This window comes from Vigna umbellata, chromosome 5 (genome assembly GCF_029865625.1).
Source record: "Vigna umbellata cultivar VRB3 chromosome 5, Vumbellata_1.0, whole genome shotgun sequence".
Lineage (NCBI taxonomy): Eukaryota > Viridiplantae > Streptophyta > Magnoliopsida > Fabales > Fabaceae > Vigna > Vigna umbellata.
In genome coordinates this window covers 58,721,646-58,743,772 of record NC_142169.1, presented here as the reverse complement: position 1 = coordinate 58,743,772, position 22,127 = coordinate 58,721,646, and the positions used below count along the sequence as shown (strand labels likewise).

General features: G+C 35.4%; 4 protein-coding genes and 1 non-coding gene across 7 annotated transcripts; 2 read left to right on the top strand and 3 right to left on the bottom strand.

The window, feature by feature from the left end:
* Positions 1 to 4,509, top strand: LOC124838518 (helicase sen1-like). Of its 3 annotated transcripts, none has more exons than XM_088115951.1 (7): positions 1 to 169; positions 602 to 1,189; positions 1,639 to 2,868; positions 2,959 to 3,286; positions 3,419 to 3,677; positions 3,771 to 4,007; positions 4,171 to 4,509. In XM_088115951.1, the coding sequence occupies exons 1-7, from the start codon at positions 62 to 64 to the stop codon at positions 4,196 to 4,198; spliced, it is 2,778 nt and encodes a 925-aa protein (XP_087972077.1). In that variant the 5' UTR covers positions 1 to 61; the 3' UTR covers positions 4,199 to 4,509. The 3 variants fall into 3 exon arrangements, with proteins under 3 accessions (XP_087972077.1, XP_047170099.1, XP_047170098.1); XM_047314143.2 differs by having other exon boundaries at positions 4,159 to 4,509; XM_047314142.2 differs by having other exon boundaries at positions 4,156 to 4,509.
* Positions 4,510 to 4,995: 486 nt separating this feature from the next.
* Positions 4,996 to 9,407, bottom strand: LOC124838513 (ARM repeat superfamily protein). The gene is made up of 8 exons (XM_047314135.2): positions 8,226 to 9,407; positions 7,929 to 8,013; positions 6,696 to 6,792; positions 6,268 to 6,331; positions 6,126 to 6,182; positions 5,808 to 5,845; positions 5,627 to 5,708; positions 4,996 to 5,291 (listed from the first exon to the last, which is right to left on the bottom strand). The coding sequence occupies exons 1-8, from the start codon at positions 9,276 to 9,278 to the stop codon at positions 5,202 to 5,204; spliced, it is 1,566 nt and encodes a 521-aa protein (XP_047170091.1). The 5' UTR covers positions 9,279 to 9,407; the 3' UTR covers positions 4,996 to 5,201.
* A 107-nt stretch (positions 9,408 to 9,514) lies between these two features.
* TRNAS-AGA (transfer RNA serine (anticodon AGA)) lies at positions 9,515 to 9,596 on the bottom strand. Its single transcript has one exon. It is a non-coding gene; the product is annotated as a tRNA-Ser (tRNA).
* Positions 9,597 to 10,352: 756 nt separating this feature from the next.
* Positions 10,353 to 14,452, top strand: DJ1D (Class I glutamine amidotransferase-like superfamily protein). Its single transcript, XM_047314134.2, has 5 exons — positions 10,353 to 10,602; positions 10,706 to 10,822; positions 11,685 to 12,128; positions 12,436 to 12,798; positions 14,037 to 14,452. Exons 1-5 carry the CDS (start codon positions 10,549 to 10,551, stop codon positions 14,223 to 14,225), a joined length of 1,167 nt encoding a protein of 388 aa, XP_047170090.1. The 5' UTR covers positions 10,353 to 10,548; the 3' UTR covers positions 14,226 to 14,452.
* Positions 14,453 to 16,521: 2,069 nt separating this feature from the next.
* Positions 16,522 to 21,706, bottom strand: LOC124838517 (cysteine-rich receptor-like protein kinase 2). Its single transcript, XM_047314140.2, has 8 exons — positions 21,245 to 21,706; positions 19,027 to 19,418; positions 18,570 to 18,683; positions 18,189 to 18,316; positions 17,767 to 17,980; positions 17,430 to 17,661; positions 17,134 to 17,287; positions 16,522 to 17,043 (listed from the first exon to the last, which is right to left on the bottom strand). Exons 1-8 carry the CDS (start codon positions 21,622 to 21,624, stop codon positions 16,729 to 16,731), a joined length of 1,929 nt encoding a protein of 642 aa, XP_047170096.1. The 5' UTR covers positions 21,625 to 21,706; the 3' UTR covers positions 16,522 to 16,728.
* Positions 21,707 to 22,127: the final 421 nt, after the last annotated feature.

Below are 22,127 nucleotides of genomic sequence, written 5' to 3'. Positions count from 1 at the left end.
CTCTGTCCTTTTGTTTTGGTTTGCGAATAACATTCTTCTGCTAGAGTTTATCACAGAGAAAATGATGGAGAGAAGCTGTAGTGCCATAGAAGATGGTCTTGATTTGCTCGAGACTGTATTTTCTTGGACTGTCAAGGATGTTCTCAATGAAAACCTCTGCAAACACAAGGTTGTTTTTTACTTTTTTTTCCAATGCTCGTGATGAAAAACACATTAACTTCCAAAAAATATCTGAGAAACACATGAAGTCAATCGTCCATGTGGTTCTAAAGATTCTACACTTCATAGTTTTCCTGATTTTGCTGCATCTGTTTTAGACTGGAAAATGAACTTTAAAGCTGCGTGTATCACATTCATTTACAGTGGTTGGGAAAATATGAAATCTGGTTTTCGTTTGATCACTGCTTACAGTGGTTTACAGTTTGGCAAGAGAAACATACCTATGCCTAGTAAACCCTGTTTGAATAATTTTTTGAGTATTCATAGATGAAAATAAAACAAGTTATTTCTTTGTTATACTAACTTTTTAAAGTTTATTTTGATGTCTACGAAGCTTTGTTATCGTAAAACTATGTAAGTCTGAAGCATTGTTTCCTCCCAGGTAAGGAAGATTCCACAGACATTTTTGTCAATAACAGGTTACTTGAACTCCTTCGTTCCTTCTCTGATTGAGGAGACTCGCAGCGACCTGTCTTCAAGCTTGAAAGGTGTGTCAAAGGCTCCCTTTTGTGAAATCTCGAGCGTTGAACTTGAAAGGTCGAGAAGCTTCACACCTACCAAGCACTTGTTCTACCAAATTGCAGTGAATAGAACCAACAGTGATGAGGATGGAAAATATGAGCCTGAGGTTGGAGATCTCATTGCCTTCACAGATTTTAAACCAAAATCCGTAGATGACTTGAACAGGTCCAAAACAAGCTACCATATTGGATATGTTCATGGAATAAAAGAAAGTATTGACAAGATCTCAATACTCTCATCCAAAAGCTTTGACATGGACATTCCGTTTTCCTTGACGAGCAGCAGTGCACCAAAGCTTTATGCCGAGAGTAGCAACAATGCACAAAAGCTTTACGCCTTCTGTCTTCTGAACCTTACCACAAATGTTCGAATTTGGAAAGCCTTGAAATTGCAGCTGGAGGGTTCAAGCTTGAGCATGATGAGGAAAGTTCTGCAAGCTGACTCAAAGGTATGAATCTCTAGTCAACTCAGAGATTTCTTATCATTGGATAACGATGACATTACTAGAGCTTTTTTTTTTCTTATTTAATTAGCATTGGTAACTTCTTCTGCATATGTACATATTTTGAAATGTGCATGCATTTGTTGCTCATGTGGTATGTTGAAATTCAATGTTTTTGTTAGGATCATTTCCCCTCTTGAGATTCTCTCACTACATAGTTATCAACGAAACATAGCTACCTAATGAGTATTGAGTAGTAGACATGTACTGTCAGTTTTTACAATGTCAGCCAATCAAAAATCGCTTTTAATATTATTTTTAAAGTTGTTATTGTAAAAGTGAACAAAATTATTATACTCGATAATGTGTGATTAGATGACACTGTAGAAACTTTATAGTAAAGTCAATGTATATCATGTTTATTCATCATAACTACTCTTTCTTATGTTTCACAGAATGGAGAAATCTGTCAACTTTGTTTTTCTGGTGAAAAAGATAGTGCAACTTGTTCTAAAGTAAAAAACATAGTCCGATCTCAGAATCTGAACGAATCCCAGAAAGATGCAGTTTTAAACTGTGTTGCTTCAAGGGAATGCCAACATAATGATACTGTTAAACTTATTTGGGGGCCACCAGGAACTGGCAAAACAAAGACAGTAGCTTCCTTGTTATTTTCCCTGCTTGAGTTAAAAGTGAGAACATTAACATGTGCTCCAACTAATACTGCAGTTCTGGAAGTGGCTGCTCGCCTGCATAATTTAGTTAAGGAATCACTTGAGTTTGATATTGGATTTGGTGACATAGTTGTATTTGGCAATAAATCTCGAATGAAAGTAGACTGTTATCGAGGCCTCAGTGATGTCTTTCTTGATTATCGTGTAGACAACCTTTTGAAGTGTTCTGGATGGAAACATTCCTTGGAATCTATGATCAAGTTGCTTGAGTACCCCGAAGAGCAATATGATTCATATAAGCGTGAGGAAGAAAATAGTGTCAAGTCATTGGAAGAATTTGCTAAGCAAAAGTACTTCAGCGAGAAGAATGATGATCCTCTTACCTTGGAACTTTTGAAGGAGTTCACTAGCAGCATTACTGAGCAATACCTTTTGTATAAGGATGAAAAAAAGAAAAGCATCAAGACTCTGGATCAATTTTTTATAGAGAGATTCCGTTCCAATACAGAGCAAATGGAGAAAAACCTGGGAACTTTGCGCATGCACCTTCCGACTTCTTTAGTTCCACTTGCGGAGATAAAGAAAATTCCTATTGCTCTTGATTTGCTAAGATCTCTTGAAAACTCTCTGTGCAAAGCCAAGTTGAAGCAAACTTCCGGTGGCTGTGAGGAAGGAGAAAGCATTGTTGACTTCCTTCGAAGGTTAAGCATAAAAAAGGAAGAGTGCCTTATCAAACTGAGATCACTTTCTCAGACAATTTTACTTCCAAACATCAGGGACAAATATGAAATGGCAAAATTTTGCTTGATGAGAGCACGCCTGATTTTCTGTACTGCATCAAGTTCAACAAAATTATTCGAAGATGGAATGACACCAGTAGAATTCTTAGTTATTGATGAAGCAGCGCAACTGAAAGAATGTGAATCGACAATTCCATTGCAGCTACCAGGCCTTCGCCATGTAATCCTCATTGGTGACGAGAGACAGCTTCCTGCGGTAGTGAAAAGCCAGGTATTTACCTTTTTTGACATTCTTGATGATTGGACTGTGTGCACATCTTTAAGGGCTAGTTTTTAATATGATTACATGGTCAAATTTTAGGTTTCTGAAGAGGCTGAATATGGAAGAAGTTTGTTTGAGAGGCTGGTATCATTAGGGTACAAGAAGCATCTGCTTAATGTTCAGTATAGAATGCACCCATCCATCAGCTTATTCCCAAATAAGGAGTTCTATGAGGAGCAACTTTCTGATGCCCCTTTTGTCAGAGAAATAGACTATAATAGGCGCTTCCTTGAAGGAAAAATGTATGCTTCATATTCATTTATAAACATAGCTAAGGGTAAAGAGCAGAAACCTGGTCGTGGCCACGGGTGGAAGAACATGGCTGAGGCTGCTGTTGTTTGCAAGATTATAGAAAGCCTTGAAAATGGTTTCTTTTTTCTCCCTCCTTCTAGTGTCGAATTATGTGTCTGTGAATCGTTTGCTGTATTAGTTTGAAATAAGAAAACTTCTTTTGGATACAATAATATAACCCTCGACATCATTTCTTTTTTTGCTACAGAATTTTTGAGGTCAAAGAAGAAAGTTAGCATAGGAATCATATCTCCATATAATGGTCAGGTGTCTGAAATCCAGGAAAGAATTAAGCACCAAAATTTGGTTTCTGATCCTAACTTTTCTGTTAGTGTTCGTTCTGTCGATGGCTTTCAAGGTGGTGAAGAAGATATAATAATAATCTCCACTGTGAGATCAAATGGGAATGGAAATATAGGTTTCCTTGACAACAGGCAAAGAGCCAATGTGGCATTGACTCGGGCGAGGTATGTTTCTTACATAAGATAACCGTAGCATTCCTTCTTTCAAGTTCTGAAAAATTACATAAATTGATTAAAACCCGGGTTTAATTTGTGCAGACATTGCCTATGGATATTAGGGAATGAAAAAACTTTAAGCAGTAGTGATTCTCTATGGAGAAATCTAGTCAATGATGCTAAGGAAAGAGAGTGTTTCCATAAGGCCGACGATGACAAAAAACTGGCCAAGGCCATTGAGAGCGAAGCCTTGCTTATTGAACTACTTGATGAATCAAATACCCCGTTTAAGAAACTCAGTCTAGGGGGCCCTTCTCGAACTACTGCTACCGCCTTCAGGTTAGTGAATACCAACCTGCCCATCAATTTTCATTTTACTCATTAAAGACTAAGTAGGCAAATGATAACTTTTAAGAAGTGTATTTTAAGTAGGCAAATGATAACTTTTATTGCTAGTTTGGAGACCTAATCATTTATGACTATATAGCAGAGGGTCTTTCAGGGGCAGGCCAAGGGCACCAAGGTGGTGAAGAATGGGAGACTCTACAGACTGTACCCCGGAACAACAAATACGACTAGTGAATTGTTAGAGTTTGCCTGCAGATGTTGTGAGTTGTATCCTTTTATATTGTTGTTTAAGATTTAGGGCCAAATCCAAGCTTTGTAACAGTTTACAGCCGTAGTATGTACAAAATATAGAGTATCAGCACGGCTGAAGAGTGTCACCTGGGACGTTAGATTAATATACTGTAAATTTGTGTACAACTGTCAAAATAAAGCAAGGGTGACTTTATTGATTTCTAAAATTCAATGAAAAATATATGAAACCATTCTTGCATTATGTTCAGATTCCACGATTTTATTACTTTTAAATATACGGCCAGTGAAACATTTACTTACGCTGCTTATTTTGTCACTGAATCCCCAATGTCATACCAGCCTTATTACAGGATCGAACAGAATAAACTTTACAATATATAATTCCTATATTAAAAACAACTTATAAATAGAATGGTATAATTACTTCAGTAAAAAAATTACCCTAACATACCATTGTCCAATTCTTAATTTATATTTTCCTCATCTTATTACTATGTGCAAAAAGAATATTACTAAACAATAGTTACGTTTCTTGACGGGAGGAACAATTGCTGGTTGTAGGCGAACCATATTATAACCGTAGACAAATTTACCTGAAACATCAAAGGCTCAAATTAAAATGATTACTACAACAAAACTTTAACTACCGCACTCAACCAGATTACTTTCAGGTTATACTACGGAAATGCACAGTTAATGGAATGGGTAATAGAATAGAAAAACAAAGTTCAAGACACCCTTCCAGGGGAAAAAATAACATACATTATAACTACACTAAGTGTGAGGAAGAAAACATTACAAGGCTATGATCTCAACAACATTCGCAGTTAAGCGTTTTTTCATTCCGAATACCCTAACTAATCTATTCCTCTTTTACAAGCACTTAACGAATAACTTCATTCATTTTCATTTAAGTTTGCAAGTCTTAGCTAATTATAATGCCATTATGAACTTCTGAATTTTTGTCTGTGCTCTCTCTTTCTCTTCTGGTCCGTCAAGGTCACCAATATTGTCATGATACTCCTGAAACAAAAAAATTCCAATAGATTTGAGACTCTGCCGTTTCTTTTTCACAAAATTATTCAAAATTATAAGGTCGCAACCTTTTTAAGGAAATGTATGCTACAACCAAAGCACTGTGCTAAGGGCAATTTCTGCTCAGATTATTATTTTAAAACTTCGTTTTTAAGGGGTAGGGGAAGGTGGTGGTTAAGTCATGCAATTGCATACGCCTTGAAATATGGAAAAATATAAGAAATATTGCAAACTGATATTTAGTTGGACATGGGACATCGACCAACACAAACTTTTCTAACCAACAATGGAAAGATGATTAGTATATCGTTGAGAATACATACCTGAAGTATATCCTTTATATGCTTCTTACTAAGTTTGTTCTGCTTGAGAAGTAGCTCAATTCTCCCTCTCATTTGTGGATGTCTGACCACAAAACATTTAATTAACACTAGTCAGGTGAACACACTCGCACACACACATCTATTCTCTTGACATTACCAATATATAGATGCAAATACTTACTCTGAGCACCAAATATGACCCAAAATGACAGCAATCAACTGCAGAGCCATATATAAAATTGTCAGTACATAAAATGTGCTGCAGAAATGGTATACTAAAGTTCTTCCTAAATGCAATTTCATTTATCAGCTCCTACATGCTATTTGAAATGGAAAGAAACAGGACATTTGCAAAATCCAGATGATAATATAGTTGATTATGTATAAAGAACAAATGTTTCCTGGGAAATCATATATGGTGGCATCCATGGTTTTAAAGTGATTATGGATGTCTCTCCTTCAAACAGAAAAAACGAACACTGGATGGCATTTGTCGTACCTGAAGGGTGTAAAGTCCAGATTCTAGTTTGCGATTGTATATTTCATCTTCATCCATCTACAAAATACAGAAATATTAGATTGAGCTAAAAAAGGGCATTTCAGTGTGACACGTAGAAGCAGTAGTAGAATAAATCAACTACCTCCAAGTCATCAAATTCAACTTGATTCAACCGTTCAGTTTCTGCTCTGACTCTATTTGAATACCTGGTTAGGATAAAATGGAAAAGAAGTTTGTTAAATGAGAATGAGCTTTAACATGAGAGCTTACTACCAATCAGAAATTTTACAATATACAGGAAAATATGTAGACTAACTTTAAGCTCGGAGAAAAGAGAATAAGTTGATTTCCAGCAAATAAATACGCTAAGTGTACTGGTCAATGAATCAATAAATGTTAAATGTTTTTTATTGGAAATTACAGTAGAGGTGCTTTGGCAACATTAAATACAACGCTTTCCTTTAAAAACTCTATGTTTAATTCCTTAACTAGTGTAAGTAGGGCACTATTTAACATTCTCACAGCTCCATAATAATGAAATTCACAATGCGTATAACAAATTCAAACTACCTGATGTATAGTTCCATCAGTCTGTCTATCTTCTCGCACTCATTTTCAACAAATTTACTTAATAATCTTTCTCTCCTAGAACCCCTCAAGATTCCACCTGGCAAAAATACAGAGCACTAAAGTTTAATATCAGAAATGGTATTAATAGACACCATGATAATTGAATCAAGATTCAAATCATTCACTGGAAAGACTGTTTTTCGAACTGTGGATCAAACTGTCATGAATCTAAAGTTCATTATCAATAACAAATAATAATATAGCATACACAACTAACATTGAATATGAAAGCACAAATTCATGATCAATAACCGATACGACAAATCTAGGAACAATTTAACATGAAGAAACATGTCAAAAGTCAACACATGTAGTGCATAAAGAGGAACACATGTTAGTGGCAGACAATGACCAGAACTTGTAGCAGTTGAATAGAGGAATACACAGCACAGTGAGGGAGAGGCATAGAAGAGAACAAGAAATAGGTAAATGAGATGCACATGAAGAATAGCCACCTATCAGGTTGATTCCCTTTCTTTCCTACTGATACTTTAAAAAAAAAAATATCTATATAGAATTTTAGGGTTTTCAAAGCCAGATCATACATGATCCATCCCAGTTAGATCAGACACATCAAGTCACGATTCAGAGTAAGCACCACATTTCCCGCAATTCATGGCGTGATTCAAGGGCCAAAATGATTTAGCATCCTATTCACATTGCTAGTCACTCAAAATCACATCACACATATGTACTGTATCAAATGAATCATATTGTGAATTGTAAGATACTGATAACAATGGCACACATTCATGTTTCACTGAAATGCATGTTTCAATTTCATTATTGGATGCACCTAATGGCACTTTGAACAATTAAAAAAATTGTTTCCATTTGCATAGATACATATTAACATGTAATAGACACTACCAACATTTTAATTAATCCATAAAGGCATGTAAAGACACCTTCACAAACAACAACCAGGCATTAAAAAAACCGAAAATTTTCAGTGACCCGTTTAAAGAAAAAAAATAAAAACAAACCCTTCGTGTTCAAAACTCATCACACCCAGTCAAATGCAGGACGTACTGTGTATTTGCGGAGGAACTACCATTTGACCACAATAAATTTCAAACAAGGCTAATTCCACATACAGTCTGGAACTGTTATTCACCAACAAACAAGACATCCTAAGTCTGAACTCACATAAAAGTTCACTTGCCTGCTTACCAAATAATGACGCAATCAGTGACACAAGGCGCTCCTCCATATCCTCTTGGTACCTTTCCTTCTTGTTCTTCTTACTTAAGGGAATCTGTGCATCAAAACAGACAACTTCTTTAGATAATCCATTTACAACACGTCTACCAAATCAGAAGACGACGAAAGCAAAAGGCAAGTTCACAACACACTATCAAACAAATAAAAAACAAACAACATAAACCATCACAGACACTACTACCAGCATTTCAAAAACAGGCTTAAACTTCTGCCAAGGGGAGAAAGTTATGTTTTAGTAGTACTTGCCTTACCCATGAAAGCTGCAAAGGCTGTCTTCAACCCCAAAACATCCACAAAACGTTCACAGGCCGGCGGGTATTTAGTCATGGCAAAATCAAGCGCTCTAATAGCCGACCCATACGCCAACTTCTTCTGCTTCATAATAATTATCATCAACTCCACCCCTTCAGCCTTCACAAACCTCTCCTTATTCTCCAATGGCATCAACAAACAACACAAGCAATCAAACAAATTCTCTAACATCTCCTCCTCATCAGAACTCTTAGGATCCTTAGACTTGTACATGGCCACGGCCTGAAGCACCACATCAACCCCATTCATCTGCCCCAGCTTCTTCTGATTCACCGTACTACTCTGCAACAAAATCGCCAAAATCTCCGAAGCATACTGCTTATTGCTATCAAATTCCCTCACCTTGATCTTCCCAAGAAGCCACTTCAACAACTTCGTCTTCTCGCAAACTAACTCCGCCACCGCGGGCTTCACCTCGATCAAATTCTCCACTGTCGCGAGGGTTCCATACACGGCAGCATTTTCGTCGGTGTCAGAGTCATTCAATCTATGAAGATTCTGAACCAGAAGCTCGAGAGCGCTGTTATCAACCAGCGCGTCGACCAAAACCCTAGCAGAATCATCGTTGTCGTCGAGAACGTCCTCATCAGTGAGGTCCTGCAGCAATTGAACAACATCGATGGCGATATCGGTGTTGTCGTGGTTGAGGAGGTCCACGATTGACGGAACAACGTTGAGGCTGACGAGGTCCGGATAAAGCTCTGGCGCACCAGCGAGGACCTTGAGCTTCTGGAGCTCGTCATGGAGTTCGACTTCGGAATCGGCGAAGCGGTCCGGTTGGTTAGGGTACTTGAGGCGCGCTTCGATGTTCTCCTTCAGGCGACGCTCGAAGGAAAGAACGTGCTTCTTTAGGGTTCGGAGGTCGAGGACTTCGATGGTGTTCTGCGATTTCTCGATGGCTTCGAGGAGAGACAGATCAACATCAGTGGCGACGCCATTAGAAACGGCGTCGTCGAATTTCCGTTTGGTGGCGTTCGCTACCTCCATTTTGCCGGGGATAGGAAACCCTAATGATAATTTGAGGGGTTTGGTTTGCAGATGAAGGGTATGAACGACGTCGTTCAGAAAAACTTTTGCAGCTTGTGCTGCTAGAGTATTACTAGCTTGTAGTGGTGGTGAAGCTATACCTTTTTTATAAATTAGAAGATTTAATATAAAATTATAAATATATAAAATATTAAGTAGAAGTTATTTTATTTACATAAAAATGAAAGAAAAAAAAACGTGAACGGCAGGATTCGAACCTGCGCGGGCAGAGCCCACATGATTTCTAGTCATGCCCGATAACCACTCCGGCACGTCCACTTGTTTTTTTAGAGAAGAAGTAGTATATTAATGTACAAAACGAAAAGAGTGATATTTTTTAATTAAAAAAATCCATGTTGGCACCAGTGACAGTGACAGTGATGGTGTGGAGATTTCTCTTCTAAATCAGTATTTATCATCATTTCCATTTCTTCATATTTTCATGTGTCGTACTCTTGTGTTTTACTTGTTTTGAGAAACGAATGCGAGGTCATATTTTTTTTTTTGTAGTATTTTACTTTTAAGTCCATAAGATTTTAATATTAATATTAATATTATTAATAATAATAATAATAATAATAATAATAATAATAAGAGCGTCAATATAATTATATATATATATATATATATATATATATATATATATATACTCTGGTCAAAATTTTAAACTGGGTCTTACAATTGTTATACACTCTCACAATTGTTTAGATTTTAAATGTAGTTAATTAAAATCTTGAAAGAAAGAGTGAATTTATTTAACTTTAATTTTTAAGTTAAAAATATTTTGAAAAAAAAAATGAAGTTGAAATTCATCACCTTATTAACAGAGAGGTTATTCTAAATCTTAAATTTTCTAAGATAAAAACAGTAAAATAAAAATGTTCATATTACCATAAGTATGGAGTATGATTTTGAATAAGAACTAATTGTTCTGGAGATAATCTCATTCGGAAGATTCTCTTAATTAATTAACTAATTAAGCTAATATCTTGGAACAAAGCAGTATAGTATTTATTAAAAGAGTCCTGAGAGAATTTATGATCCCGAGGAGAGATCTAAGTAATGGTGAAATGTTCATTTCTGGCAAATCCTACAAGGTGGGACTAAAGGATAGGTACCAGAAGCTCCTTGCCGCATAATCTCGTTATCTTCCTTTGTCTTTCTCTGTAAATTCAGCAACACTCTGATTCTGACACTTTCTCTGAGAAAGTGTTAGTAGCAGCTACCCAGCATGGCTTCTAAAAGGGTTCTTCTCCTTTGCGGGGACTTCATGGAAGACTACGAAGTAACGTTTATTCATTCACTCTTCACTAAGAACTGTGAATTAATCTTCTTTCACACTCTTTCCAATCCATTCATACCAATTATTTATCTCCTGTTGCTTGCAGGCCATGGTTCCCTTTCAGGCGTTGCAAACCTTCGGTGTTGCCGTCGACGCCGTCTGTCCCGGAAAGAAGGCCGGGGATGTCTGCCGCACCGCCGTCCATGTGCTTTCCGGTGCTCAGGTTTCTGTCATCTTGTTCTCTGCCTTACATAGTATTTCCAAATTCCAGTGTAATTTAAGTCTTAAATAATTTATCAATACGAGGATTTTGAATTGAGTTTTAAGAAGTCTCTTGAGTAGTTAAAATATTTTTGTTTTCGTTTGTGTATCTCGCCATTTGTTTTTGTCGATAACGGAATTTGGTGGCTCTTATTTATGTGTTTGTCTCTCTAATTCGCCTAACAACTTAAACCTTCCTTTTCAAACTCTTCTCTTCGCCTAACAATCTCTTGGATAGGGAAAGAAAAAAGAGTTGACTGGTTAGATGGATGAGATTGTAGAAGGAATAAACGAGTTTATCAGTGAGCCGAAGATAGTAAAACAAAAGTAATGGTTACCTCATTCCGATAGTGATGAGGGTAGTTAGACGAGAAAAAAAATATTTTGAGCACTCAATCGAACGAAACTAAGGGACATTTTGAGCACTTGATTTGTAAATTTTTTGTCGATGAATAGAGCTTTAACTTTTTCGTATCGTGAGAAATAAACGAGTCATGTTTAATTGGATATGGATGGTCAATAATACTGTTTTTAGTATGGGGATTTTATTTTCTGTTTCCACTTTTAATTACAAACAATTTGAAATGGAGAAAAAAAGTTGTTTTCTCTCCGACAGAGTTTTGAAAATAGGAAACAGAAAAAACAAGTTGCCATTTTTTGTATTCAATAGTTAAGAGTGAATGCAACAAATGTTTTCTTAAGCTAAACGACTCCTAATAATTCATTCCCAGAATTTTAGTTCCAACAATAGTACTTTTAGTAAACTTTTATTAATTGCCATGGGGAAGCTTTAATTTTGAGTGATTCTTTTTGGCTGCTATCAGACCTATACTGAGACAGTTGGTCACAATTTTGCACTCAATGCAACGTTTGATGAAGTTGATGCTGCAAGCTATGATGGTTTGTTGTTGCCGGGTGGGAGGGCTCCAGAGTATCTTGCTCATATTCCTGGTGTTGTAGAGCTGGTGACCAAGTTTGTCAGTTTAGGAAAACAAATTGCTAGCATTTGTCATGGACAATTGATTCTGGCTGCTGCTGCTGGAGTGGTTAAAGGTCGCAAGTGCACAGCTTTTCCTGCTGTTAAACCAGTACTGGTTGCTGCTGGTGCGCATTGGGTTGAACCTGACACCATGGCAGCAACAGTGGTGGATGGTAATCTCATTACTGCAGCTACTTATGATGGGCACCCTGAACTTATTCGCCATTTTGTGAAGGCATTAGGAGGCACAATAAACGGCTCTGATAGAAGAATCCTCTTCATTTGTGGGGTATGTTCAAATGTTTCTCATGTTGCTTATGGGGATAATCATGGACTTACTACCCTGGCATGACTAGTTGTAGGAGTAGATTTTTCAGGCATAGAGCTGAGACCGTTTACTTTTGTTTGAGACCCCTAGCTACACATGGTGTAAGAGTATCATCTTACACTATTGTGTAATTCCACCTAAATTCTCCAGGCCATTTGCCTCAGTTATTGCACCTAGTGTACTCAGTAATCTCTTGTTTTTCATCTTTCTTTCTTTCACTCTAATTGCAAAGATGATTTATGTAGATGAGTTTTACCAACTTTTGCAGGATTACATGGAAGATTATGAGGTCAAGGTTCCTTTTCAGTCCCTTCAAGCTTTAGGATGCCATGTTGATGCAGTTTGCCCCTCAAAGAAGGCTGGTGACACTTGCCCAACTGCTATTCATGATTTTGAAGGAGATCAAACTTACAGTGAGAAGCCAGGACATCCATTTTCTTTAACAGCATCCTTTGATGACGTGGATCCTTCGAGCTATGACGCTCTTGTCATCCCTGGAGGTCGAGCACCTGAGTATTTGGCTTTGAATGAATCAGTCATTGCCTTGGTGAAGCATTTCTTTGAAACCAAGAAGCCAGTGGCTTCTATCTGTCATGGCCAACAGATTTTATCTGCAGCTGGTGTTCTCAAGGTATTATTACTTGTATAAAAAACACTCTCTTATGTTTCACTCACAAAGAAAATAGGATGGATTTTATATTTTGAAGTTGAGGCATTTTACTACTGTTTTTTTATGCTCTTAGTCATTCTATACTTGTTTCTATTTATCTTTCTAGTCTAGATTTGTCTTTCACCAACTTATGATTTTAATTATTTGTTCTAACAGTGTCAAAACAATTCTTTGAATTGTTGGGTTACAGAGGTGTAACTAGTAAGACCGAGTTAGTAAAAAGTTTTAACTTATGATCATCTATTGGATTACGTTCATCTCCTTAAATATAAGTCCCGCAGGCTTTCTCCGAGTTTTGTTATCACAGTTTTTGTCCCTGTCTTAATTCCGGAGTTGCTTGGTAGCAACATACATCATGCATGAATTGAGTATCACAGAATCTACTTTACAGACGTACAGATAATGAAATTCATGTAATCAGAGCTTCTGCGTGACTTCATCACCTGGTGTATTGTGTTCATGAAGTGCTAGCATTACTTTTGTTACTCAAATTATTCTTATCTTAGTTCTATCTCACTTAGGCAGTTCTCTAGCTTTTGTATACCTTTTTTTATTGCTTCCTTGGATAATTTGATTGTAATCCCAAGTTATGATGTTCTCTTTCTTTGTCGCTATCTTCCATCAAGGAGCAGAAGGAATGGCAATATATAGAATTAATCTTAGAGAAATTAAATACACGTGGAACCAGACAGATGTTAACCAAGACTCTCTGTAAATTGCTTCTTTTGTTTGATCTTTTCCAATTGACCACCTATTATGAATTGATTAAATCTTTGGTCGTGGGGGGCATCCTCATCTTCTAGAATTATAACTTATAATACTGTCAGTTTGATTAATTCTGCCGCCTCTTGAAATGCCTGATGAATTATTGAATTCTATTATTACTGCCTAGATGCTACGATTAGTCATGACATCTTGTATATTCAATGAGGTCTTGTTTGTTGCTTGTATTTTTCTTAATTTCTGACACAATTTATCGGTGAAAGTGGGTAGTAAAACACAGACTGATAATCATTGAATATTATGGATAAAGAATAGAGGGTATTTTTGTCATTCCTTTGTTTAATTTATCATCCATTGTCACAGAACTTCAGAAATCAGCACTACTATTTCTTGCCATTGCTTTTGTGATGAGTATATGCATTGAGTGATAGCATGAATTCTTAGTTCTATACTGACATACATTTTTACTGTTACAGGGGAGGAAATGCACTGCTTATCCGGCGGTGAAGCTTAATGTGGTTCTGTCAGGAGCAACATGGCTGGAGCCTGACCCTATAAGCCGTTGCTTCACTGATGGAAATCTGGTTACTGGGGCTGCATGGCCAGGGCACCCTGAGTTCATTTCTCAGTTGATCGCACTCCTTGGTATTCAAGTATCTTTCTAGCTGCACTTTGTGATGTAATTAATTATCAGTGAAAAAGGCTTGGCTGTTTCTATAAGCATTTTTTATCAAATGTTATAAATATGTGGATTCGTTTTACTGTACTGCATTTGAAGGACCTATAATGTGCAAGTGCATCATGCACTTGTTACTTTGAGCATCTGATGGTGGTTAGTGTGAGTTTCGGTTCCTCTATAATAAAACTATTGTGCAGTATTTAGACCAGCAAACATCATTGGTTCATAAAAGTAAATAATTATGCATTTTACTGCATCAAATTTGACATTTTGCAGCATTTGATGTAGTAAAGTAAATTTCAAAATGGAGGATTACCTAAGCATACTCTAATCACTCTTGACATGAGCATACACTAATAATTAATCGTTACAGTATAATAGTTTTATCTTTAATTTAGTTTTGTTGTGATTTTTTAAAATTTTAAACTAAACTGATCGTTTATCTTTATGTTACAATAATATGAGCCAATAGTGATTTACTGGTCCAAAATCTTAAGTGTATATGATAGGCCCTGGTTAGTTTACAGAAGGAGGGAAAGAGTGTAATAACATAACTGTCTTAACAGTTATGAAGGGAGGCGGGAGGGAGGCGGGAACAGGTTGTATAAATAGCCTCTGTTAAACAGAGGAAGGGGTTGTTGAGAGTTTCTTTCATTCATCTTTTGGTTGTTCTGTGTGATTGTGAGTGAGTTTAGTTAGGTTCAATCCTTAGAAACCTAACAGTATATAATATTAAGGTTTAATGTCTCCATAAGTCCCTATTTATATCCAGAATTTCAAATAGGACCCTTTCTTTTTTGACATCTCAATTGTGTCTTTATTTTTGTAAAATTGAATCAAATAGGGACTTTCCGTCAAATTGTTCAAACGGCATTAAGGATTGTGTCACCTGACATGCTGACTTTTAACATACGTGTCATTAAAAACGTGACTCAATTCTATTATTTTAAATTTTGAATTAAAAAAATTAAGTAAACAGAATGAAAATTCAATTAAAGAAAGGGCAAAGTTGAAAATTGGTATTATACATTCTCACTGCAATTGCTATGTCGAAATGAAATTGGGAAAATTTGAGTCATAGGCCTCATCATTCATCCACAAAATTGTTGTTGTTGAAGTAGATGCAAGTGTTGGTGGGGAAGAACATCGTTTTGAAACAAGTTGAAGCACGACCACCTTGCTCATCTCGTCGTGGCCCACCACCGCTGTTCATCTACACTGTTAGTGCCGCGGCAGAGTCGCGAGCCTCCACAGCCACCACCATCAGAATCGCGACACACCCCTATCATCTTCTTTGTCAATCAAAGCACAAAATCGCAGAAACCTAAACAGAGAAAACAAATTCGCAAAATCATCATTGCGCGCCTCCACCATCATCATCCTCGTCGGAGCGAAAGTCGCCGCCACCAACGCCATGAACCCCAATCTGCGCAAAGCAGACAACCCAGTCGCACCACCCAAATCGCCAACCTCTATGACCACCGCGACACAGACAGAGTTCGTCCAATCTTACCTCGCGCTGCCATGGACACCGTCGCGAGAACCTTCAGACCATGTCCTTCCATCATCGCGAGTGCGCCGCGACATCTTTGTCTTCTCCACTATCGCATAACCAGTAGCGTGTTCCTCTCTGCCAGATCGCAAGATTCAATCTCCTCCATGCTCCAACTGCAAGCACTAAAACTATCGCTCCTCACCATCTCCGGACTAGCAAAGCCAAACCAGAAAAACCCAAAAACCCCCAAATCTGACCACAACAGAAACCCTCAAAAAGCATCCAGAGCACCACTGTGAATCTCTATCCACCTTCTCTAAGCCAGAATCCCAATCACAACCTGCAAGGGAAACCACCTTCAAGGTTCGTGCATTCCCAATTCAAAAGAACCAAAACGCAGCCATGGAGATTTGGGACGCAGGAGCGAGAATGTGGAGGTAGAAGAAGAAGTAGAAAGTCTTTATTTTTCCAACTTTGCCCTTTCAAAAAGCTTATTACACCATCATGCATTCATAACTTTTAATACAAAATTAATTTATAATGCCACGTCTCATTAACTTGAAGTTTGACCATGTCATGTAATCAACACTTAAACCGTCGTTTGCTTAATTTAAGGCAGACCTTTAATTGCTCAAATTTTACAAAAATAAGGACCCAATTGAAACGCCAAAAAAGAAAGAGTCCTATTTCAAATTCTGGATAAAAATAAGGACTTATGAAAACATTAAACCTAATATTAATTAGTATATCATTCACATGTTATAATTTCATTGGTCAAGACTACGTATGATATGATGGTTTCAGACCGTTCAATAATTTATCCACAAATTTACATAAGCATTCTTAGTTCTTATACAACAGCACGACAACAGTTCCTAATTAACATCAAATTTTTTACCTTGACCTATTGATAAACAACTGGAATGAAATCAATCTTTGTCTACTTTATTATTGGTTCAGTTCGTTAAGATCATTTAATGCATTGGCCCCATAGTCATCGTGCTGATAGAACAGAAATGGAGGCAGTGGCATTAGATGAAGAGCCGCTGGTTGAGCTAGACTTGCTTTCCCGAATCTTCATATTCGTTTCAACAAACACAGGCATAGTTGGTCGCAGGTTCTCCACTAAACTCTTGCTTTTGAGTAGCACTACTACTTCAGACATTGTTGGTCTCGTTGCAGCCGACGCCTGAGTGCATAACAATGCAATTTCTATGATTTTCTTGACATCTTCTGCATCATAATTATTAGGGTCTATGGCCTTGTCCACCAGCTCTAGGTGCATTCCTCTCTCATACAGCTTCCATGTCTGTTAATGAAAGTCAAATGTCTCATTCAAATGCTAAAATGTCTTGACAAAACCAACAGTTCCTAGTTCTACTTATAGCAACTTGCTTACTCGTTGGAGTAGGTATTCACGACCATCGTCGTCATCCTTCACATCGGTACTCTTTTGACCACTAACGATTTCTAGGACTACAATTCCATAGCTGTAGGTGTCAGCCTTCTCTGATAATTGACCATGGATTGCATACTCAGGTGCTGTGTATCCCCTGACAAGTGTATCATATATAGTCCATAGTTATTAAAACATGACTCATATCTTGTTAGATTTTCCACATCAGATTTTAATAGTCCTTTTTGCTACGACTTGATGTTGTAAAAGTTGAAGGAAATGCAATTGTTTATACTTACAATGTTCCAGCAAATCTTGTGCTAAGATGGGAACGATCCTCTGGCAGAAGCCTTGCCAATCCAAAATCAGCAATTTTGGGTTGAAGATCATCATCCAAGAGGATATTAGAAGTTTTAATATCTCTATGTATGATGGACACGTGGAATTCCTCATGCAGATATGCTAGTCCCCTTGCTGTGCCTAAAATTATATCATAACGTTGTTTCCAACTGAGGGAACCTTTTTTGTTACCTGTTTGTTTCACAAGTAAGATTGTTGGAAAGAGAGGAAAAATTGATGAGTATGTAAATGAAAAAAAAATGGAATTTCTATCAGTGTTTGACATGAGTTATGTACCGAATAAGAATTTGTCAAGACTGCTATTTGCCATATACTCATAAACCAAGATTCTCTCTTGGCCTTTGCTGCAGCAACCAAGAAGTCTAACAAGATTCCGATGATGAACATTACTTATAAGCTTCACTTCACCCTCAAAATCATCCTCCATCTTACTTGATTTCCCCAACACTAGTTTTTTTACGGCAACAACTTTTCCATTCTTCAGAGTACCCTGTTAAAAGTAGTTTGTGTGACTGAAAAGGGAAAATCTTTTCCTCTTTTTGTTTTAAATATTTTTCAGCCAGGAAAAAACAGGTTTCTTTTGTATTTTGTTCTTCAAAATAAAAATGATATAATTGACAATAAAAAAAAAACCTAATGATCATCTTCTCTGAACATGTTTTTTCATAACAGTATTGGAAAATACAGCATAAATTTACCTTGTATACATCACCAAAACCTCCTTCTCCAAGTTTGTTTTCAGCACTGAATTTCTTCGTTGCAGCTTTCAAATCATTATACTTGTAGTTAACTGGACCTTTCAACTCAGTTGCTCCCAATATATCACCTGCTACGGAACAACCATGTTTTTTATTTTACAATATATATTCAAAACCAATTATGACAGAATTAGGAAACAGAATAAGGAAATACAACTACGGATACATTGGATAAGAAAGAAAACAGATGTTTATGAACAAATAAGTATTTTCTTTTGTATCAATCCATTCTTTTTCTACCAGTTAATAAGCACTAAAAATGCAAACCAGGAACTAATTAATCTCAAGCATTACATTGAAGACTTCTCCACATTTACTCACCTCTGGGAACCCTCTTTGGTTTTATAAACCATCGCCATGCAAACAACACACAGAGGAGAGCAACAACAGTTCCAACACTGGCAGCAATTATAATCCACTTCCTGCTTGAATCTCCTGTAATACAGTACAAATTTATATCAGTTCCGAAATTGTATTCTGGTAGTCACACAAAAATCAAATATGTTTATTAGGAACTTTATTTTTATTTCCAAATTTCATATTGAAAATTATTAAAACAATTATATGCAGTCTGTGTGGATGTATACTACCTAATATAATGAAGATTAAGATATTTTAAACAGATACATTATGAAAATGAAAACTAAAGACTATAAAACCAAAATCTGCATTATTTACAGTGAATAAAATTAAATTTAAACTATAAAAAGGGTTTTAATAAACCATATAACCCAACCATTTTGATCGAAGTATACATAAAAAAGTTGTACAACTCTACCTTTTTTCAAATAGGGTGCAATATCAATGGTTTGATTATCAGCAAAGAAAGGTGTGGTGGAGTATCTCATGAAACAGCCAGCATCATAAGCTCTACCCTCTGTGTTGGGAAGACAACTTTGTAAGTTGTTGTATCCAGCTTGCATGCAACTCAGACATTTATCCTCGGTTGCAGTTTCAACACACTGTGCAACAGCATAAATTGCAGTTCCATTAGCCACCTGTGTCTTAGTTGCTGCATAAAAATCTCTAGTTTTGGGTGTTGCTGTTTGGATATCTGCGATGACTTGTTGTCCGACTAATCCAAAACCAGCGGCATTTGAAGTGTTATTCCCACATAATACACCCTTGCCAAGTTCATCGGTCTGGTCGAAGAACATCTCGCTCTCATACCTCATCACATTTTCATAATATCCAACGTTAAAATTAATGCTCAAATCCTCAACATGGCTCACACTAATGTTTTAAACTAAACACTTTCACAATCAATTTTTATGCACACCTAAATTTTGTACGCATTATAATTCTCTACTTTTTACCTTTCTTTTAAAATACAAAAAATTTACTCTTTTTATAACCATTTTATCCTTACATCATGTGTCATAGTACATTACTTTTTATATATATACTTTCGTCTATATAATTACAAACTCTTATTCACTACATAAAGATGTTAACTTATCATATTTTAAAAGAAACTATATCAATGATAATTTTCCACTTATGGATGCATTAATATTTTTTTTATATTTACTATTGGTACAAATCTATATATTGACAAATACATATATATGGAAGCTGAATTATGAGAAAAAATATTTTGTATTTTTCTCAAATAATTTTTATTATAAGTTTGACTATTGTATTGCCTGATCCAAAATAGTTAGAGAATTAGTATCATAACACACTTTTACATTCATTTGACATAGGATACAGAAATAAAATGGTCTAAAAAGTATAAAGTTTTGTAATGTTTCAAGAAAGAAGAGAATAAAAAGTAAATAAAAATAATATTAAATGAATGTAAAATATTTAGATGTATTAAAAAATTATTTTCCGAATAGTTAATGCTAGACTACTATGTATTGTCTTAATACGAGTTGGATGGAAAAAAATTGTTGGAATTGATAAAACTAATTTATGTGATGAATTGTCAATTATTGTCTCTCTACATATATGAATTTAGTTTATTTATTTGATATAATAAGTGTTAAGTTCAAATTAAAATATTTCCCTTCACTTTATTTCTTGCTTGCTGTATTTTGTATCTTCCTTTTTATTAATTTGAATAAGTAACGTAGATTTCTTTATTCTATATTATTCAAATTTTATATGTCACAAAGTGTTGATGTAAAAATTTAAGTATATTGTTAACCAATTAACCAAGCTATTAACAATGTTAAATATATTTTTCAGTTATCAAATTATTTTTAAAAATTATATTTCGTTTTTAGACTATATATATATATATATATATATATATATACACACACTATAAGACGAAACAAATATACATTTATTTTAAATAAAAGACAAATTTTTTCAATATAATTTAGAGACAAAATATGTATCATAAAAGCTAGCCACTTTTTTCTATAATAGTTTATGATAGCACAATAATATAAAATTTTATAGTACAAATGCATTAAAATTAAAACTGAATTCCATCATTGTTATATTTGTTCAACCTTTTTTTATCATACTATATGTTTTTTCTTCATCAAATTATTATGTTGTTTCACATTTTTCTCTATCTCCGTTGTTATATACATTTACCTCTCTCTATAATTCATATCTTTCTTACCAAGAAAGTGCTTGAAATTGAGATGTATATAAATTATATATATATATATATATATATATATATATATATATATATATATATATAAGTATATATCATATTAACAATTATATCAATCTAAAATATTTCAATATCTCTTTATACACATCAAACTTATAAAAATATATACTTGGAAAATAGTAATAGTTATATTTTCATTTTATTGTTTAATTTTTACCAAGTTTAATACAAAAAATAAAAATAATAGACAGTTTTAATTTAATAGTTGATCAAATTGTGTTTTATTCAAAATTATTTGTAACGTATAGCTCGCTTAGTGTCGAAAAGATATGAGAGAGAAGTTTTAAATGCATATATTGGTAATAACTTAGAGTGTTTATGTTTTTTGAAAGTGTGGATGATTTATATATGTACCGACCTGAGGAAGCAACCGTCGTAGATGACTCTGGCGCCGTTGGCTTGGGAGCAGTTGCGGATTTGGGTTGAGGCGTTGTTGAAGCAAGAAAGACAATCATTTTTGGAGAGATAGTTTCTGCATTGAAACATAGCATAGGTGAGAACATCTTCTCTGGCTTCTTGTGTTGTGCCAAAGTGCTTGCTGTTATTGCTAATATCTCTTCTGAGCTCTGAAAATGTTGCGTTGATATTCGCATAGAAACTCTGCACGTTCGTAGCGTTGTATGTGCTGCATCCAGTGTTTACCAGATATGTCTGTGGATCACCCTTTGCACCGTGTTCTGCAATATTACTGCTCCACAACATCATAGTTAAGACAATTAACTTTACTTCAAACATCATCTTTTTCTGCCTGCTTTCTCAGAGAATCAACAACAATGCTCTTCACTGTTATATCTATAGAACCCTAGAGTACGTCCAAGAGATTGAGGACAATATGTTTTTGTTATATTATATATAGTCAAAATGACAAAAATACACCATAAATATCGCAAAGGAAATAATAACATATAATTGGTAAATTAACTTATTATTATCAGTTTTATTTATGTGAAACCCCAGATCAGTATTCTTTTATTTGTAGAACTTGTTTTGGTATTATAATTGATATCAAACTAGAGTTTTGAGCCAACAGCTGAATTAAATTGGAAGGAGTTTACTATATTTTATTAACACCTGACCATTTTTCTTCGTTGGTAAATCATAATTTTTTTATAAAAAATTGTTATAAAAGTTCCTCTCAGTTTATGTTAATTCATTGAAAGTTAAGAGTAGTTATTAATTTAGAGTTTTTTTTATGATTTAGAAAAATATATATTTCTGTTAAAAGGTTTATTTATTTATTT

Excerpts from the sequence above, each read along its gene's own strand:
- LOC124838513 (XM_047314135.2), bottom strand. The coding sequence starts at position 9,278 with ATGGAGGTAGCGAACGCCACCAAACGGAAATTCGACGACGCCGTTTCT. Across the intron at positions 5,846-6,125 it reads CTGGACTTTACACCCTTCAG|TTGATTGCTGTCATTTTGGG; the intron begins GTACGACAAATG and ends ATGGCTCTGCAG. Across the intron at positions 5,709-5,807 it reads GGTCATATTTGGTGCTCAGA|ACATCCACAAATGAGAGGGA; the intron begins GTAAGTATTTGC and ends TTTTGTGGTCAG.
- LOC124838517 (XM_047314140.2), bottom strand. The coding sequence starts at position 21,624 with ATGATGTTTGAAGTAAAGTTAATTGTCTTAACTATGATGTTGTGGAGC. Across the intron at positions 18,317-18,569 it reads ACCAAAGAGGGTTCCCAGAG|GTGATATATTGGGAGCAACT; the intron begins GTGAGTAAATGT and ends GTTCCGTAGCAG. Across the intron at positions 17,662-17,766 it reads TCTTGACAAATTCTTATTCG|GTAACAAAAAAGGTTCCCTC; the intron begins GTACATAACTCA and ends TGAAACAAACAG.
- LOC124838518 (XM_047314142.2), top strand. The coding sequence starts at position 62 with ATGATGGAGAGAAGCTGTAGTGCCATAGAAGATGGTCTTGATTTGCTC. Across the intron at positions 1,190-1,638 it reads TTCTGCAAGCTGACTCAAAG|AATGGAGAAATCTGTCAACT; the intron begins GTATGAATCTCT and ends TATGTTTCACAG. Across the intron at positions 3,678-3,770 it reads GTGGCATTGACTCGGGCGAG|ACATTGCCTATGGATATTAG; the intron begins GTATGTTTCTTA and ends TAATTTGTGCAG.
- DJ1D (XM_047314134.2), top strand. The coding sequence starts at position 10,549 with ATGGCTTCTAAAAGGGTTCTTCTCCTTTGCGGGGACTTCATGGAAGAC. Across the intron at positions 10,603-10,705 it reads ACTTCATGGAAGACTACGAA|GCCATGGTTCCCTTTCAGGC; the intron begins GTAACGTTTATT and ends TGTTGCTTGCAG. Across the intron at positions 12,129-12,435 it reads GAATCCTCTTCATTTGTGGG|GATTACATGGAAGATTATGA; the intron begins GTATGTTCAAAT and ends CAACTTTTGCAG.